This window comes from Nyctereutes procyonoides, unplaced genomic scaffold, assembly GCF_905146905.1.
Source record: "Nyctereutes procyonoides isolate TBG_1078 unplaced genomic scaffold, NYPRO_anot_genome, whole genome shotgun sequence".
Classification (NCBI taxonomy): domain Eukaryota; kingdom Metazoa; phylum Chordata; class Mammalia; order Carnivora; family Canidae; genus Nyctereutes; species Nyctereutes procyonoides.
The window spans coordinates 25923726-25943498 of NW_026575082.1; the positions used below are offsets into that span (position 1 = coordinate 25923726).

The 19773-nt window shown below is 37.9% G+C and overlaps 1 protein-coding gene across 1 annotated transcript; it reads right to left on the minus strand.

Moving 5' to 3' along the window:
* Positions 1 to 1004: 1004 nt before the first annotated feature.
* On the minus strand, positions 1005 to 18936 carry LOC129514431 (tumor necrosis factor-inducible gene 6 protein-like). Its single transcript, XM_055332990.1, is given in 7 exon segments — positions 1005 to 1665; positions 6682 to 6722; positions 8738 to 8966; positions 12715 to 12790; positions 12792 to 12877; positions 14650 to 14787; positions 18779 to 18936. Coding segments are annotated over 7 exon segments (834 nt in total). The 5' UTR covers positions 18873 to 18936; the 3' UTR covers positions 1005 to 1495.
* Positions 18937 to 19773: the final 837 nt, after the last annotated feature.

Sequence of the window (19773 nt, forward strand, 5' to 3'; positions counted from 1 at the left end):
ATATGTTTTCCACTAAGTGTCGAGAACCCCAGAGGATACTCGGATACTCCTTCTAATTCATCCTTGACTCCTGCTAAGTCTTCTCTGCTGATCTTGCTCTTCCACAGTTCTCAGCCTTTTTTTTTTTTTTTTAATCTATACTCATTCCATTAGTAATTTAGTAAGGAACTCCCTCTAACCTATTTCTAATATGTAGTTGACTAATTTATCATGTTTGATTATTGTCTCTCTCCTCCCACCAGAATGTAAGCTCCCCAAGCCTGGGGATTTTTGTTCACTTGGTTCTTGAGTGTTTCCTAAGTGTCCAGAACAGTGCCAGGCACATATATTTGTTGAATTTAATTGGATAGTAACCATTACCCCCTCATATAAAGGGTAACAATTATGACTTTTTCCTTCTATGAAAGCAAAGCCGTAAAACAACAAGAATAAAATTTTAATGAATGACTATATCAACCCGTAATGAGAACCTTCACTCTAAACAAAAAGACAAGAGACCCCAGCAAGATCAGTAAGTATGACAGTAAATAAAATTAACCTTTAATAAAAGTTGTAAAAATCAAACTTCACATAAAATGAAATTGCAACATATATGACAGACATGAAATTATATATCTAATATATACTGATTTCTTTTAAATTAATAAAAGATTGTATAAGTAAAAAATAGGTGAAAGACATGAAAAAATAATTCACAAAAGAAATAAAAATAAATAAACCAACCATCAATCTCACTGTAAATTCAAACCATAATGATAAGTCACTTTTGCCCATAAAAAAAGGAAATTGTATTTTTTTTTAAAGCTGTACATGTATTACTTTTTAAAAGTAAACTCCACCCCTCAATGTGGGGCTCAAACTCATGACTCTAAGATCAAAAATTGCATGCTCTACTGATTGAGACAGCCAGAGACCCTAAGAAAATTCTATTTTAACTAATATCTAAGCCAATAATTCTACTTCAAGGACCCTATCCCAAATAATTAGAGAGCTGTACAAATACATATGTTCAAGGATATTTATTGCAGCAATATTTATGAAAGCAACATAAAATTCCTACAATAAAGTATGGAGCAATCATACCATGGAATATTTTACAGCTGTTCAAACTGTTTTGCAGAATACTCAATGATATGGGAAAATCCTCAAACCATAAAGTTCAAGGTTAAAAATACTAAGATATTAAACTGTTCACGGACCAGGATCCCCAAATTTCAAATACAAATACGTATAGATACATATATCACAAATTAAAAAATAACTAAAAGAAACAGATATATAAATGTTAATGCTTGTTATTTTTATGCAGTAAGATTATGAGAGATTTTGTTTTCTCATTTAAAGCTTTCTGTATTTTCCAATTTCCCCCAAAGTATCAGATATTGCCTTTCACATTTAGAAAAATAATAAATAAATGTTATTAATAATAATATAAAAGTGAGATCAAAGGGCTTCCAAAAGATGCAAACATAAACACTGAGTGTCCTTTTTTGTTTTATAAATGGCTAAATCTTCCAGCTAAAAAGTTCTTATTTCCAGTAGAAGTAGTGCTTGTGTTTTTTCCTTGACTGGATTTGGATAGAGGATCCACTGCTACGTACTTGATTTGGAAACCTCCCGCTGTCACTGAAGCGTCACTTAGGAACTTCAAGGTCATGACATTTCCTGGGGAGGAGAATACAAAAAAAACAAAGATGTTACTCTGCTTTGATTTAGCTGGCAGTTCAAAGACTCCTCATTCTTACAGGAGAATATAAAAATTCGTGAACCAGACTCCCGGAATTCAGAGCTGGATTCTCAAGCTGTAGAGTCAGTGCTTCCTTTGCCGCCTGTAGCAGGGGGAGAGACTGTCCTATTCTCTCCCCTGGCCCTTCAATCTGTCCTTCAGGAACTTTTGTGTATTCTGTTTTAAAAGATATTCTTTTATGCCAGTACCACACTGTCTTGATGACCACAGCTTTGTAGTACAGCCTGAAATCTGGCATTGTGATGCCCCCAGCTATGGTTTTCTTTTTTAAAATTCCCCTGGCTATTCGGGGTCTTTTCTGATTCCACACAAATCTTAAAATAATTTGTTCTAACTCTCTGAAGAAAGTCCATGGTATTTTGATAGGGATTGCATTAAACGCATACATAGATCAATGGAACAGAATAGAGAACCCAGAAGTGGACCCTGAACTTTATGGTCAACTAATATTCGATAAAGGAGGAAAGACTATCCACTGGAAGAAAGACAGTCTCTTCAATAAATGGTGCTGGGAAAATTGGACATCCACATGCAGAAGAATGAAACTAGACCACTCTCTTGCACCATACACAAAGATAAACTCAAAATGGATGAAAGATCTAAATGTGAGACAAGATTCCATCAAAATCCTAGAGCAGAACACAGGCAACACCGTTTTTGAACTTGGCCACAGTAACTTCTTGCAAGATACATCCACGAAAGCAAAAGAAACAAAAGCAAAAATGAACTACTGGGACTTCATCCAGATAAGAAGCTTTTGCACAGCAAAGGATACAGTCAACAAAACTAAAAGACAACCTACAGAATGGGAGGGGATATTTGCAAATAACATATCAGATAAAGGGCTAGTTTCCAAAATCTATAAAGAACTTATTCAACTCAACACCAAAGAAACAAACAATCCAATCATGAAATGGGCAAAAGACATGAAGAGAAATCTCACAGAGGAAGACATAGACATGGCCAACAAGCACATGAGAAAATGCTCTGCATCACTTGCCATCAGGGAAATACAAATCAAAACCACAATGAGATCCCACCTCACCCCAGTGAGAATGGGGAAAATTAACAAGGGAGGAAACAACAAATGTTGGAGAGGATGTGGAGAAAGGGGAACCCTCCTGCACTGTTCATGGGAATGTGAACTGGGGCAGCCACTCTGGAAAACTGTGTGGAGGTTCCTCAAAGAGTTAAAAATAGACCTGCCCTACGACCCAGCAATTGCACTGCTGGGGATTTACCCCAAAGATACAGATGCAGTGAAACGCCGGGACACCTGCACCCCGATGTTTCTAGCAGCCATGTCCACAATAGCCAGACTGTGGAAGGAGCCTCGGTGTCCATCGAAAGTTGATGGATAGAGAAGCTGCGGTCTATGTATACAACGGAATATTCCTCAGCCATTAGAAACGACAAATACCCACCACCACTTCAACGTGGATGGAACTGGAGGGTATGATGCTGAGTGAAGTAAGTCAATCGGAGAAGGACAAACAGTGTATGTTCTCATTCATTTGGGGAATATAAATAATAGTGAAAGGGAATAGAAGGGAAGGGAGAAGAAATGTGTGGGAAATATCAGAAAGGGAGACAAAACATAAAGACTCCTAACTCTGGGAAACGAACTAGGGGTGATGGAAGGGGAGGAGGGCTGGGGTGGGAGTGAGTGGGTGACGGGCACTGAGGGGGACACTTGATGGGATGAGCACTGGGTGTTATTCTGTATGTTGGTAAATTGAACACCAATAAAAAATTAATTTATTTAAAAAAAGATATTCTTTTAAAAAATGAAAAAAAAATTCTTTGGGACACCTGGGTGGCTCAGCAGGTGAGCATCTGCCTTCAGCTCAGGGCATGACCCCGGGGTCCCAAGATAGAGTCCCGCGTAGGGCTCCCTGCATGGAGCCTGCTTCTCCCTCTGCCTGTGTCTCTGCCTCTCTCTCTGGGTCTCTCATGAATAAATAAATAAAATCTTAAAAAAAAAAAAAAAGCTATTCCTTATAGAAGGAATGGCCACTGAATTACAGGAGAATGTCAGGCAGTTTAAGCCAATGAAATATGGATGGATTATTTATAAATGATGTTAGGGCAATAAGCTTTATGTTGCAAGAAACAAAGCCACAACCCTAAATCCCTACCTTACACAGAGTGCTTAAATGCATTTTACCTGTAATAAAGACCAAGCTGTGCTTAAAAATAAAAAGGAAAATGTTATTATATAAAATAAAATATGAGAATATTTTTTCTTTTTCACCAGGGAAAGGTCTTCTTAATCCACATCACAGATCCAGAATTCATTACAAAAAAAAACCCCCAAATAACCCAAAAAAAACCCCACCTACATTGAATGCTCATTTTTGCCAAGCACAGCTTTAAGTGCCTTTCATCTATTAAGTCATTTATTCCCCACAACACTATGAGGTGGATATTATTAAAATATTTATTTTGTAGGTGAAATTGAGGCATAGAGAGCCCGGTTTGAGTAGCTAGCCCAAGGGTGCAAAGCTAACATGGTGGAACCAGATTTGAGCCTGGTGCAGTCTACTATGTGCTCTTATCCACTACACTTTCCTCAGACTTGGAAGAGTTGCCTAAATTAAAAACAAACAAACAAACAAAATGTAACATTTCATAGGTTACTCAATATATACAAAGTGGCACTGTAGGGCCAGTGCCAATTTGGCAGCATCTACTGACACTTAAAATGAAATCACTTGTGCTTCCAGAATTTCACTTCTAGGAATCTACTCTTAAAAAAAAAAAAAAAAAAAAAAAAAAGGAGCACTGCAAAGTTGAGGTTTAAAAATATCCGGTGAAATGGCCCAAAAACGGAAATCAGAAAAACCATCTTTAGGACTTTAAATGTTGGTACATCCGTACGGCAACCTGTAGGCAATCATTAAAATGAATTTGATGATCTACATCCTGTATGCTGACTTGGAAATATGTCCATGATATCTGTGTAAATACTGTTTATATAGGAAAACACCTGCAATGGCCACTATGCAGTCACTCACTGCCTTTCTTGGGTGCAGAGAGATGAGAGTGGGCATATTCTTACTTCATATACCTTTTATTAAAGTGGTGTAGTTTATGGGTAGTTTTTAGTTCATTCATTTTCTGATTTTGTTTTTTAATATAAATCTCCTGGAGTGAATAAGCACATATTTAAAAAGAAAACTAGATCAAAATGTTAACAGTATATCCTTGACTGGATTATGCTTCAAATATATTTTAAAACTTTTTCTATTACTTGGTATCAATTCCCTCCTTTTGCTGTTTTGCTGAATCTTTGGCTATTTTAACTGTGTTCTGTTCTGTGTGTTGATTTATCTCTCTGAATAATAAATTGTGTGGGTTTTTTTTTTTCAATTCCTTGCAGTTGTGTTAGAAAAACACTGATTTGATTACACTTGCAGTAAGTTTTTTCTATTTTAGACAAAACAAGTAAAATGTCAAGTTTCAGGCTTTGATTCTCCGTTTCTTTCTTTTTTTTTTTTTTAAATAGAATTCTCACCCCCTGAACTACCTCCTACAGCTCCTATCTTCCTGTAACTTTCTGTTAACGTAAAATATGCTCTCAAGAAAAGAATGAGATAAACAATTTAATAGGCTGCCCTTACTAGGAAGATGCTAACAGAGAATGAATAGCTTTTTTAGCATTAGTCATTCAAGGACTGAATAAGAAGTTCCATCTCTTGTAATAATGACGCATAAATGAGAATTTCATGAGAACTCCGTGCACCTCAGGGCTAGGGTGTGGGAGTAATTCAGCTAGTGGTATTTGAGCTTAAGGACTACTTAGAAATTGCAATGCAGTGTATTTTGTTGTTTTTAGTTGCAAAAACATTATGATCATTTTTTTTTTTGACTTGGAGGAAAAAGAGCAAGTAAGAATGGCAACTACCAGTGCTGGGGGTGGAAATAGAAAGAAAAAAAAAAAAAAAAACAAGAACACCCAAGAAAGTGAAGATTCTTAGCTAGAAAATATCCGTATAGGCCAATGGCAGTAGTATTGCTTATTGAAATAAATATATTTGACTACCAGCTCATTGCTCCAGGCACATTGCATAGATCCAAGTCACAATGGGTCCCCTGGGGAGCTCAGTGGGTGGGCCTCTGCCTTTGGCTCAGGGCGTGACCCCGGGGTCCCAGGATCGAGTCCCACATCCGGCTCCCTGCAGGGAGCCTGCTTCTCCCTCTGGCTGGGTCTCTGCCTCTCTCCATGTCTCTCATGAATAAATAAATAATATCTTAAAAAAAAAAAAAAGAACCAAATCACAAAATTCACAGGAGTTAAAAAGTTCTGGAGCTCATTGCCAACCATAACTGGCCTTTTGAAGTTTACTATGCATAATTAGCATATTAAAAGCTCACTGACATCTTCCAATAAAGAGACCAGTTTAACATTGTTCAAACCCACTTTTCCAAAATTCACTTGACCTTAGAGTTCTTTTCTCATGCAACACCTATTCAAAATGTGTCCTGGAGCTGTGTTCTTCACAGCCTCTGGGGAGTGCTGTACTAAGATACAAATGCACTAAGTGTGATGTAAAATTTTTTCAGTGACAGAAGGTATTTTTTAAAATTTTGATACTTTTGAAAATACTTTTCAAGCCTTTACTGATGAAACATTTGGTCTTTTATAACCACGTTTTATGGACGTCATAACCGACAGCAGTGTTCGGGGGTTTGCAGATTCCAGACCATCTCAGACTGTGTTCCTGCACCTGATGAGTTTACACATTTTTAGTGTAAGGAGTTGACATTAGTCTTTAAGTGGAAACACTGCATTTTACAAGCTGGTGAGCTACCTCTGTCCCAATTGTTCTCTCAACTTTAATAAAGGAAATAGTAATAAGTACTGGGTTCTTCACTTTCAGTGACACTGGAAAAACAAATCCCAGTCCTACACCTCAATTTAGAGCCATTACCTGTACTAATGATGTCTTCTGGAAGCTCATCTCCACAGTACCTGAAAGGAAATTTTTAAAAAAGAGAAGTCACGCAAAAGAATATTACACAGCTACTGGACATGGCTCTGACCTGTATTTAAGTGCTTTATTTTCCTAAGCAATGGCTCCTTTTTCTATTATTTTATAACTTTCTATTGTTTGGTTTTTTTTTTTAAACTTGAATTTGTAAGGGGAAAAGAGGGATTAAAACAAAGTTGGTTGTTTGAAATAACCTCAGTATATATGAGATTCTTAAAAAAGAATATGTGGCATTTCTACCCTGTGTACTTGCAAAACTATTTGTGTAGTAGACAATTTTAATCTGTTTGGAAAAATTTTAAATTTGATTCTGATTATCCCATAAAGTTTTCTTCATGGTTAAAGAGGACTAGGTGGATGGCTGATGGTATTAATAATCTGAATTCTAGAGTAGACTGATCTAAATGTGGAAAATTTTATTGGACTTCACAAGAGGGATTGATTTTTATCTGAATCATGACTTTAAAGGAACTCCCTGTACATTACACAAAAGGGACGGATTTATCACATAATATAAATCCAATAAATAACAAATCAGTCTATTGATAACCTTTAAAAAAACAGTATATGATTTTATCTAGGGCTATAACTGATTTCTGAAACTAGGTTTAGAATGAAAATGTCACCTTGATTCTCAAGGTAGGATGTCCATTCTTTCAATAAATACTTTGCTCTTAATTTCTCCAACCCTGTTTCATCTCTTCTTCAAACTATGTTTTAAGACTATTTGTATTTTTCCCCATAGCAGCAAGATAAAACAAAGAATTTCCCTCCAAAAATCATTGTTCACTTATGCAAGAAGTGCCTTCGTTTCTCTTTGTAGTTAAGTTACACATTTCTTTTTTTTTTAAGTTACACGTTTCAAAGTCACAGCAAACTACTGAGTGTATCATTTTTAAGTGTCCTCACTACTATTTTCTTTCATTTAATTATTGTTATGGATAATAGAAAATTGATAACTGATAGTCTATTAATAATGGATAGTCTCAGATATGCGTTATTTGGTAGGGGGCTAAATAAATAAAATACATAATTATATGCTCTGATTTGTAATATTTTGTGAGACAAAGTTTAAACTACACTGAAGATCTGGGATGGCAACACAGAACTGTGTCCCAGCGTGTTGAAAAACCAAGATAGAAATATTGAGGAAAGGAGCACTTGTTTTTGTGGCAAAGAAAGCTATTTTAGGGGTGCATGGTTAGCTCAGTCAGTTAAGCATCTGCCTTGGGCTCAGGTCAGGATCTCAGGTCCTGGGATCGAGCCCCACATTGGGCTTGCTGCTCAGTGGGGAGTCTGCCTCTCCCTCCTGCTCTCCCTCACCATCTCTTGCTCTCTCTCTCCCTTTCAAACAAATAAATAAAATCTTAAAAAAAAAAAAGAGAAAGCTATTTTAAAGACAATGTACAGGTTTAGGTAAATTTTGTGAGAAGGGGCTATACTTTGCTTAATTCTTACATTTATAATGCTTAACACAATGCTTTGTACACAGAAGAAAGGCAATTGTTACTGAATTTATAATTATTTTTAGGAGGTTGATAGTAATTACAATACTTAAAAACCCCAACAAACTTCTCAATTCACATGTCTTCTTCCTGCTTTTGTTAGTTGAATTCTGAGGTCTTTTTATTTTTTTTTTTTTTTTGAAAAGTTTTGTTTAAGTAATCTCTAGACCACACATGGGACTTGAACTCAAGACCCTGAGATCAAGAGTTGCATGCTTTTCTGACTGAGATGCCCTGAGGTCCTTTTAAATAGACTATTTGATTCTTACAACTTAACAGTAATCAAAAGTCAGCTGTCACTGTTTTAGTTATAAGAACATGCAGCAGCTGACTGGCGTCACCTATGAAGAAAAATCTTTGCTAAAAGGGATATGGTGTTGCAGGGAAGTAGAAATACTAGATAATCGATAACTGTGGGGACCTTAAAGAAAATTAAATATCAAACAAAACGTTGGAGGTATTTTTAACTCCTTTATATGGGAAACACATACCTTCCCACAAAACCATGGACGTCATCATAACTGTCATATATTTCAACATAGTCAGCCAAGCAGGCTGGGTCATCCTCAAGGTCAAAGTCCAGGAAGCTCAGGTGAACACGCTGACCATACTTGACTCTAATGTGCCAGTAGCAGATCTGGTTATCATCATACTCATTTGGGAAGCCTGGAGATTTAAAAATTCGCTTTGGATCTGTAAAGACTCCACCACACTCCTTTGCTGAAATGGATACAATGAAAAAAAAAAAAAAGAAAGAAAACAAAGCATTAGAAGAAATATAACCTCTGTTTTAAGCTGTATGCACGTCTTAGCTCCTATTTATTACTTTTAATGATATGTTAAATATGTATTCTTACAGCTAAAGAATGAATGTTTTCATTATTCATCACTAAATTCTTTCAAATGAATATAGACTGAATTAAAAGATAAAATAGCAAGAAAAAAAATAGCAATTTAACTAATTGGGCTCCTATTTACTTTTTTTGCTTTTTATCTTCTTAGCTTAGAATGCACAAATCTCAGGGCTCAGTGATCTCAGGGTTGTGGGTTCAAGCCCCACACTGGGTGTAGAGATTACTTAAAAATAAAATTTTTTTAAAAGAATGCAGGTCTCATGTGTACATGCTCATGTATTTTGATGACTGTGTATACCCATGTTACCAACAGCCCAATCAAGATGGCTGGGATTTTGTCCTTTGTGTTGTTTTGTCAACACTGTATCTTCAGAGACTTGGACACGTAGGATAATGAGTCAGAAAAATTCTGTTTGGGGATCCCTGGGTGGCGCAGCGGTTTGGCGCCTGCCTTTGGCCCAGGGCGCGATCCTGGCGACCCGGGATCGAATCCCACGTCGGGCTCCCGGTGCATGGAGCCTGCTTCTCCTTCTGTCTGTGTCTCTGCCTCTCTCTCTCTCTCTGTGTCTATCATAAATAAAAATTAAAAAAAAAAAAGAAAAGAAAAATTCTGTTTGGAAAATCATTATAGAATTTCAGGATCACAAGGGACCTTGAAAGTCATTCTAATCCAGTTAAAGGAATAATTTATAACCATTCTATATGCCTTTCACTGGTTTTAAATTATCACCTTAATCCTAATATTTGAGGATTTGATGGAGATATTCATGTTTGGTTTTTCATTTTTTATTTTTATTTTTTAATTTTTTTTCTTTTTCATGTTTGGTTTTTTAAAGTCATTTATCATTTTATAGATTTCCGTCCTGCCTTATAACTTGGTATGAGAACAAACAATCAAACAACCTCTGCCAGAACCTGTGATTATATAGTGTGACCTGGTGGGAAATGTATGGAGAAGCCCTGGTTAATTTCAATTTCAGATCAAGTAAGTGTCTAATGTCTTGAAAAAAAGATCAATCTGGAAACTCAAAAATAATGTGAATGTCGGTGGTGATGGGGACTGTGGTAGCATTCGAAGACATTTTTCATTATATCAGTCAGAGGCTTTTTCCAAGAGTATTATCTTTTCAAATAGCTATTAAAAAAATTGTGTTAGAATTCTTAATGCCATAGAAGTTAAGGAAGCTTATCTCCCCAAGGGCCGAACAGGATCTTAGAAAGTTAGAGGACTAAGGAAGGTCAGGGATCTAGTCTGAGCTCTGTGACTATTCTATACTTCAAGTTTTTCATTGGTAAAGTAAATATGATCGTGCCTCTCCTATAACCTACCTCACAGGGCTATTAAAGGATAGCAACATCAAAGATAACTTAAGGGTGTTAGGTAAAACGTAAGCTGTTCTTATTGTATTCTTGAATATTATATAATACTTAGATTATATGTGTACATAAGCATGTACAGTGCCAGTTTTTGCAGTGATTTGCTCTGTCCCATACCATCCTATCTCCGCTGTCTATCCCATAAGATAAGGAAACAATTCAAATATTGAGCTATTTGGTTGTCTATTTAGCTATCCAGCTCTATGTTTTATTGATTAATTATAATCATTGGTTTCTTTTTATGATATCATTATGATTTTTTCATTCCAATTATTTTTCATTGAACTTTTCTCTCCCAGGGCTAGCTCAGGCTCACCACATCCTAAAAAAATCAGCATGTCACTGAATCCAAAAGTAAGCTGAGAATTGAGTAAGAATAAGTCTCCCAGGATTCGGTACAAATATTCCCAGAGTAAAAAAGGATTCAGCTTGTCTGAGAAGCAAAAGCAATTTATAAAAATGTGTCAGTTAAGGTGGCGCTCTTATAAAAGGGCAAGGAAATACTGTAAGGAACTTTCCACTAGCACTTCTTCATCTCCCCTAGATCTTGACCTGTGGAAATGACTGAATAGATGCTCAGGGATCCTAAAGTCTATCAAGCAAAGGAAGAATCAGAGAATATACTTGGAAATAAAAGTGACTCTTGGGAGTAAAAAGAAGCCTGCTTGTATAAATATACTGAAGAAAAAGGAAGAGGGAGGAAGAGAAGATATGGGAACTATTAATAATAAATAGAGAACTAAATATAACATAGGTTTAACGTATGTCAAGGTGATTTGAAAATTATAGTCCTGCATAAATGCACTATACATATTTATTCATATTTTGTCTTAAGTGGGCATAGATGATGGCTCTAGGTTAAATTCTTTTCTACTTAGAATACAGATTAATTTGAGATAAAGATTAGTTACAAGCATGAGAAATGGCTCTTCAATGGTTAATATCATTAAATAATAAATTCTATAGTAATATGCTAGACCTTCACTATAACTCACTGTAACTTCACTATAGCGACTTTCTTATAAGGTAGATTGACACAGGACAACACCTGAGGATGCTTGGGATCATAAATGTGAGGAAGACTTGGTAACATATTGTAATTCTTTGTAGTATCCTCCTGGGGGAAATGCACCAAAAAAGAACAATCTATTTTTTCTCCAAGAACATGAACAAAGAATAGCTCTTTATAGTAATTATGTTGAATCAATTTTCTTTCTTTCTTTTTTTTTTAAGGTTTTATTTATTTATTCATGAGAGATACAGGCAGAGGGAGAAGCAGGCTCCCTGCAGGGAGCCCGATGTGGGACTCATCCCAGATCCTGGGGTCACGCCTTGGGCTGGGCAGACACTCAACCCTTGAGCCACCCAGGCGTCCCTAATTTTCTTTTAAAAATTTTCCTAGCTACAGTCAACCATGGGAAAATATAAATAAAAATATACTATATAATAAAACTAGTATATCCAGTATATAATTGTGAAAACAAACCACAGAGTGAGGGTTGCTTAGTTTGGAAGTTAAAGAATTTATACACAAAAAGAAATTAGGGGAAAAGTTTACTTGGTCTCTTTTTTTCCTCCATTCTATCAAAGGGGTAATTTTGAACAGTTAACATTTGGTAGTATCACTTTGTTGTTTGGGCTAATTAACCATGACAAGTTTATAGCCTGCTTTTTTTTTTTTTTTTCCTTTGTGGTTAGGAATAGAAAAAAGACCTGAATCCTGGATCCTGCCCTGCCTGCTAATTATTGGATATCTGATTTGGGGTAAGTTATTTAATTATCCAATTTCCTGATTTCTAAAATGGGTATAACTGGGACACCTGGGTGGCTCATCAGCTAAGCATCTACCTTCTGCCCAGGATGTGATCCTGGAGTCCTGGATCCAGTCCCACATCGAGTCCTGCGTCTTGGGAGAAGGGAGCCTGCTTCTCCCCCTGCCTGTGTCTCTGCCTCTCTTTCTGTGTCGCTCATGAATAAATAAATAAAATCTTTAAAAAATAAAATAAAATTGGTAGAACGATAGCTCCTTGCAGAGTCATCACGAACGCTGATGGTGTAGATGAGGAGTATGAGGCAGTGTCTGGCCCAGCATAATCACTCTGTAAATGGTTGTTGTTATTAATAGTCATCATCACCAAGTTGATTTATCTCTGGGAGAAGGAGCCATTTGTTTTTAATAACCTCTTAGTAACATGTAACGGTTTTAGCAAAGTATAAAATTATAATTTTTAACAAACCATGTGGGTTGTAGCAATAGGCATCCCATCTTTCACTCCTATTAAGACGGACTCCATAATCGATAATACCAGTTTTTTCCAAATCCACAGTTGGGCCCCGGTTTCACAATGGGGTATCCAACTCTGCCCTTGGCCATCCACCCAGCAGCGCAGACGTGAAATCCTGCAAGAGAAGGAAAGGATTATGGACTAACCAGTAAACCCCTCAGCTGAGTGAAGGTCATCTTAACAAAAGTGGCCCCTTCTCAACTGCCCTAAGCCAGGTAGGTAAAAGGAGAAAAATGGTTTTCTTTCTTTTATTTTTATTATTTTGAAAAACTGCTTTCTAAAAAAAAATAAAATAAAATTTGAATACATATAAAATATAACATCTGACTTTTACTAGAAAATGATGTCTTACTTGAAAAAAAAAAGAGGCAGATGGACTGGAAATCATAATCCCATGGATGCGAAAACAATCTAAGTTCAGAGCTGGCTCCGTTTCCTAAATGACCTATCTAGTGCCATGAAATAATTTTCGAAATTACCATCAGTCCTGGAAAATAATTATTTTTCAAATGATAATTTAATTAATTTCTATTCCAGGATCAATTAAGATTTGCTAATATGTTTAAAAATTTGAATAGGGATAAACGTGCTCATTAATTCTGAACAAAGCGTCAGCCCTGTTTTCCCTGCCCAGCTTCAGAGGCTGTTTAAATATTGGCCGCTGCCATCCAGGAGCGGTTCTACTAAAGGTCCGGGAAGCCAGCAATGGCCTTGGCCTTTGTGTCTATCGTGCCAGGTACCGCATCCCCGACCGCTCTGTGGGTCTAGACTGAGCAATGTGCTGGCTGGACTTTGCAGATTTCTAGAGAACAGTTTTATTTTTGTCCTGAGAAATACATATAATAGCAGCATAAGCTTTGCCAGGTGTTTTTTTGTTTTTGTTTTTTATCAGCAAAGGGGTTTCTTCAGTGGAGAAGAGAGTTCCGAATGGGGGTGGCCTTTTGGATTCTCCTGTAAATCCACGTAAAACCACCAGGAGAGATGGATCATGGTGCATTTTTTTTTTTCCCTAAAAAGAAGGAACTAGCACTAGTTAATCACTGCCTTTGCACCAGGTCTCTGGTCATCGTCGTCTCAGTTTCTTTTTCCTGCCGTCTTACAACCCGCTTATCTTTCTTTTGATCCTCAAGTACAACTGCATTCTCCCACTTACCCTACAGAAATCGGGGAAAAGGGGCGCCCGGGTGGCACAGTCGGTTAAACATCTGACTTTTGGTGTCAGCTGGGGTCGTGATCTCAGAGCAGTGATTTCAGCATTGGGAGATGGAGGCCGGCCTGGGGCTCCTCGCTCAATGCAGAGTCTGCTTGTGACTCTCCCTCTCCCGCTGCCCCCCCCAACTCCCTGTACCCCCCACCCAACATGGGCACTCTCTCTCTCTCTCTCCTCTCCCTCTCTCTCTCTCTCTCTCAAAAGACATAAATCTTAAAAAAATTTTTTTTTTGAAAAAAAGAAGTCACCAAATTCAGTATTTCTTCTAACAAGCATCTGGTAGAAATTTCTTTGAAAAACTCTCACGGTATAACATTTCACATCTAAGGAAACCCAGGCTCGGGTGTTAAGATAGAACAATGATACAAATGAATAGAAGTGGCATTAAAATCAGGAAGGAATTGGAGTGATGTTGGGATAATGAGCCTTTGTTCTCCTCTGACTTCTAATTCTATTAGGTCACAATGTTTTGTGACCCTGAATAAGTGGTGAGCACTAAGAACTCCCCCTGGTTCTGGGCAGAGCAGGTGGGCCGAACCAGAGAGCAGAGAGGTCCTGGGGGCTTCGAGAACTTCTGGAAGCCCTGGAGAGAGACCCTGTGAAGGGGCCACAGGAAGGTGGGATCCCACCCTCCCCGGGGGTGAAAAAGGAGAAAATCCGTTGGTCACATGCATTACCTATTTTACGGGCCGCCTCCAGCTGCTTGTAGGTGGCGAGCCGGCCGCCCTCGAACTCGCACACGGCCTTGGCCTCGGCGTACGTGAGCCTGTAGCGGCCTGACCGTGCTTCCCGGTGGTACACGCCAGCTGCCTGTTCTGCGAATTCACAAAAGGCCGTGAACACACTAGGTAGGATTCATCCTGGCAGAGCGAGGGGCCTTGTGGCCTCCCCAGGAGCCTCCGCAGCCCTGGTTCCTGCCAAGGAGTTTCCTGGGCCAGTGGCCTCGGGTGGGTACGTTTCATGGTTAGAAAGCTTTTTGGGGGAAAATATGAATGAGGGGAATTTTAGAGAAATTTGAGGACATAGAGGAAACTGGAGGCTAACTTATGTTCCTGAACTGATGCCCTGAAAGAAAGCTGCAAACCAACACTGTGTTTCTGCACTATCAAAAGGTGACAAAGTTTTGACTTTTTTGGCTTTCTTTTTGGTCAGTTGAGAACTTGGAAGGGTAAACAGTAGGGGGGGTGGGGGGGTGGGGGGGTAGGGCAAGAGAAACCAATGAAAATTGATCCGCTCTGTAGGCTCACAAAGGTGGAAGAAAATAACCCAAAATATCCGTTTGAGGGAAGTGACTAATGCGACATAACTGAGAATTTAGTAAACAAATCAAAAACTACAGGAAGGTGTAAAGGAATCCCAAGCAAATAAGGACAGCATTAAGGAAAAAAAAATATAGATTCAAACACAGCAAAGAAAAAGTTGGGCATGGCGAACTACCAGTTGCCAAATTCTTTATCTGGTTTGTCTTTTTTTTAGTTTACGTGCCGTTCCCAACATATTTTAGGGTGTAAGTCAGAATGGATTGTCTTCCAGGACATCACTGTTTAAATTGTTTTGAGTTTGGAGTGCACTTTGCCATAGAAACAACGTGAGACGTTTTCCAGGACAATAATCATAACACCAGCTCTAATGGTTCCGTGTAGACGACCAGATTGTGATGAAATCTTGGTGCTGTGACCCGTGGTTCCGTATAGACGACCAGATTGTGATGAAATCTTGATGCTGTGACCTGGACAGCCCACCACCCATAAGGTCACTCCTGAGGAAGACACAGGTCCCTGGGCCCGCAGCAAGACACGGCCCCCAGGCCGAGGCCGACACCCAGCCGTTCATGGAGGTGCTGCTGCCCCCTTGTCCTGCCCCTGAGGCCTGCGAGGTGTCCCCACATTTCACAGTAAAGTCCCGACACTTATGCACCGAAGACCATGGTCAATCGGATGCTCAAGGCCAGGGGACGCAAGGAACATCAAAGCTCCCCGTCCTCCGAAGGTCGCCTCCTGCCCTAGAGCCCCTCGTGTGGTGAAGCCTCCTTCACCAAACTGTGGCTGGTTTCCAATCTGGTTATTTTGAAAATATGCCATGCAGTTTGCCAAGTGCTGTGGATCGAGTCCTGGTCTCAGGCGACCCGGACACGAGTGGGCAGGCAATGGAAGCGCCTTTATTTTGAAGTATAAGAGTACTAAGACTTTTGGTAGAAAAAGGAGATGTGTTGAGCTTTCTCCTGTATCATATCAGAGATGATCAAAAATGTTAAAATTGTGTATGTTCCCTGAGAATATAGGCTATCTGGTCTTTACCAGTAGGAATTAATTTAACACATGTTTCTCAAACTAAGATTTCCTTGTGTTTTACTCCCTAATCAAAATGTGATGTTCATAGGGAGAAATTAATTAACAGGTTTTTGAAAAACAATTTTAAGCTTTCGTCCAGGTGATTTTTCTTAAACTTCGAGTCCTAGAACTCATCTAGTAGTAAGATAGTAATTTAAATGGTGGAAATGTAGCATTTTAGCATGTTATTTATTTATTCATTCATTTTAGCATTTTATGATAGCGTTTTAAATTCATTAAATCGTATTCTATATTTTTCCTGAAAGAGCAACAAACTTCCTATTATTTTGCCTTTGGACAGTTGAAATCTCGTATGTGTTTGACAATTTTAAGCACACATTTATTTGAAAGTATTCCTCAATTCAGAATTTTAAACTACTAAGCTGGTCCTTTGTACAATGAGTCATAATTTTAAAAGTTTTACCTTTCAGAAGGAATAATTTATTCATTTTTATAGCCCACAGTCATTCATTCAAACTGAGTCTTTAACCAACCCTTGTTCTCCTGTTAGCATGGGACGACAGGAGCACGTTGGCTCTAGTTTCTCCTCCTGGTTCTGTGACCTTGTACAAACACCTCGGTGTCCTCATCTATCAAATGGGAATAATGATAGCTTTGGAATATGTAAATCATTAAAACCTGCAAGCATAACTTCTGGATCCTAGTAGGAGCTCAAGATAATGTTACTTGTTCTTCTTTTTTAAGATTCAATACAATGGCTGAAAAGAATTGCTTACCTGAGCAATTTTTATTTTCATAATCTATGTAAATTAGTTGAAGTGTCTTGTCCTTATCATTAAAAAATTTACTATTAAGGAATCATAATTGCTATTTAAGGAACCGGAAGATGCCAGAGTTAAAAATGAACCTTAGCGGTCCCCTGCTTTGACTTTCTCATTTTACTAGTATAGAACTGAGACCAAAAGCTTAAGGTGCTTTGTTTTGTGATAGTTACTAGCAGATTCCTACCTTCCTACCCAACTCTCTTCCTTCTCTAAATGGTTCTTAATACCATATTGACCTAACCAACTGTAAACAATTTGTGTTAGGCTGACTGGTCAATAATTTGTCCCAGATTGAAGCAATTTGCAATTACCCTGAGCCTCAGATTTGCAGCATACTATTAACATTTGGGTACGCTCCTCTCTACCTCTAGGACAGAACTTCTATTGTCCATGTTCACATTTTTGTAATATACAGCATCACTTAAAAAAAACAACAGCTCCAAATTGCTTGATCATTAGAGAGTTTGACGGCGTTTCAAGGTTTGTGCATATGGATTTAAATCTTACCAGCTTTATGGCAGTTTTTTCCACTTGTAACAAATGTGTATATTTCTTAGGTTTGGGGATGTGCAAGGGAAATAAACAAAGAGACTTGTTCACTCCTCGAGAAAGTCCCAGACCCCATCTTGGTCAAACGGATTGCACTGTTCAGCATGAAACTAGTTCACTGGCTCAAGCTGAAGGGGGCAAGGCTGTGCATTGCAAATCGAGCTTTTTAATGAAATCCGCATGGCTGCAGTTATTTCCAGAGAGACACATGCTGAAAGGGAAAATATTCCACAGCCATGTGCCTCCTGGCAAGCATAAAACCAAGATCTAGGTTAATTTTGGTTTCTCTGTATTTATTTTATACAAGAATTTGTCGATTTTCTTCTTGAGTGATTAAAATTTTTTTCACAATCAAACACAGTGATGAACATAAAGCAATATTAATTTGTGGCCTGAGAAAGCATAGTTTAGAGTGCCATACAGGGTATTTTGAGTTTTCCCTATTTAGCCTTTTTTGGTCTATTGTTTATATTCACAGGCGCTTGTCATTCCTTACATTTAACAAAACAACACAAGAAACTTTCCTTGTCTAACAAAAGGGGTAGAAAAGTATTTATATGGATAGCTCAAGCAAGAGGAATCAAAGTGGTGAGACTCCATTCAGAAATACAAGCTTTTCTTCATTTGTTCTGTATTACAAGGTGGCTTTGCATCAAACTAGTCCAAAGATGTTTGGAAAAAGCAAGATATCCATTACAGGTCAGAGAACACAGGCACATGATTATAAAATCATTGTATATCCCAATTTACCTGTGATGTTTCTGGTATGGTTACCTGCTATGAAAGCTGAATGCAAATGCATTGAAGTAAATACAAAATACGGTGTTATTATTTTGCTCAACTTTCCATACTATATACCATCACATCTGCCTTGAAAAATATTTTTTTCATATGGAATATAAATATTAACTTCTACTGAATAGTTCACTTTATAAAAAACTATTTTTTAACTTTAGAAAGCAAGAACAGTCATTTTTTTTTAAAGGCACGTGCATTCCAATAGCTGTTTTTCCTCAGCATTTTGTTTTAAAACAGCAGCCTTGAACAGAACAGAAAACTTTACTTTTCTCCTTCGACTCACTTCTCCACTAATTCAAAGAAGTAACGCCCCCAATAAGAAGCTCATGAGTGAAGTTTCTTACCAAGCCATATAGAGTTATGAAAAATCCCGTTGTTGAATCCCCATCCATGCGCCTCTTCCCACAGCAAGACAAATAAGGAAATAAAGATGATCATATCTTAGTTGTAGAGAAGCAATAGCCTGTTAGAGGCTGCTCAGGATAAGCTCTCCAAGCAGAGGCTGAAATGTGACTGAAACATCTGGTTTCCACATCTTTTAAATGGTTTTTTTCAACTGTGAGGTCAGCAAGTACTCTCCAATGGGGTTTTTCACTGTAGAGTTACACAATTAACTCAGTGTCTGAAGCAAATCCTCTGACTCATTTGCATTGGCAACCAAAATTAAGGATATAGCATGATCATCTACATTTTAAAATTCATGTACTTGGAAAGTGGTTCATTCAGTCTGTCACAGACATTTTTCAATTAAGAAGTTTGTGTAACTCGCTGTAGATTCAGCAGTGATTAAAACAAAAACAGAAAACTTTGGTAGGAATTTTAAGAGAAAACCCTGAATGTCTTATTTGCAGTAAGTCCATTATAGAGCGTGGGGTTCAGGGTCAAGCACTCATCTTGAACTTGACACTGGTAATGTTACTGTAATTTTCTTAAATATTGCCAAGCTTGTAGAGGAAATTTAAAACAAAGGTGTACATAGTTTGGTAGATCCTAAGTCCTAAGCTGTCTCCAGTGATGTCTTTACCCTCTGTCTGTGTGTGTCCTGGGGTGAATCTCTTGCAGACCTTGGTTTATTGTGGTCAGCAGGTCAATACATCAACTTCCAGAAAAGTAGCTCCATCTCAGAGCTTTAGGACACATCCCAGCAGCTCTGGGGTACCTTATTATATAACACAAATTTCTTGAAGATCGGGGAAAAGGGATTGAGGGGGGTAGATAGAGTTAATAAAGACATGACCCTAGCTTCCCCCCACTCTAACTTTGAAGGTGATCAAAATAAAAGGTGATAATTACTAGTAGTAAAGTCAGCATACCTTAAAATAGCTCAAGCTTTCCACTC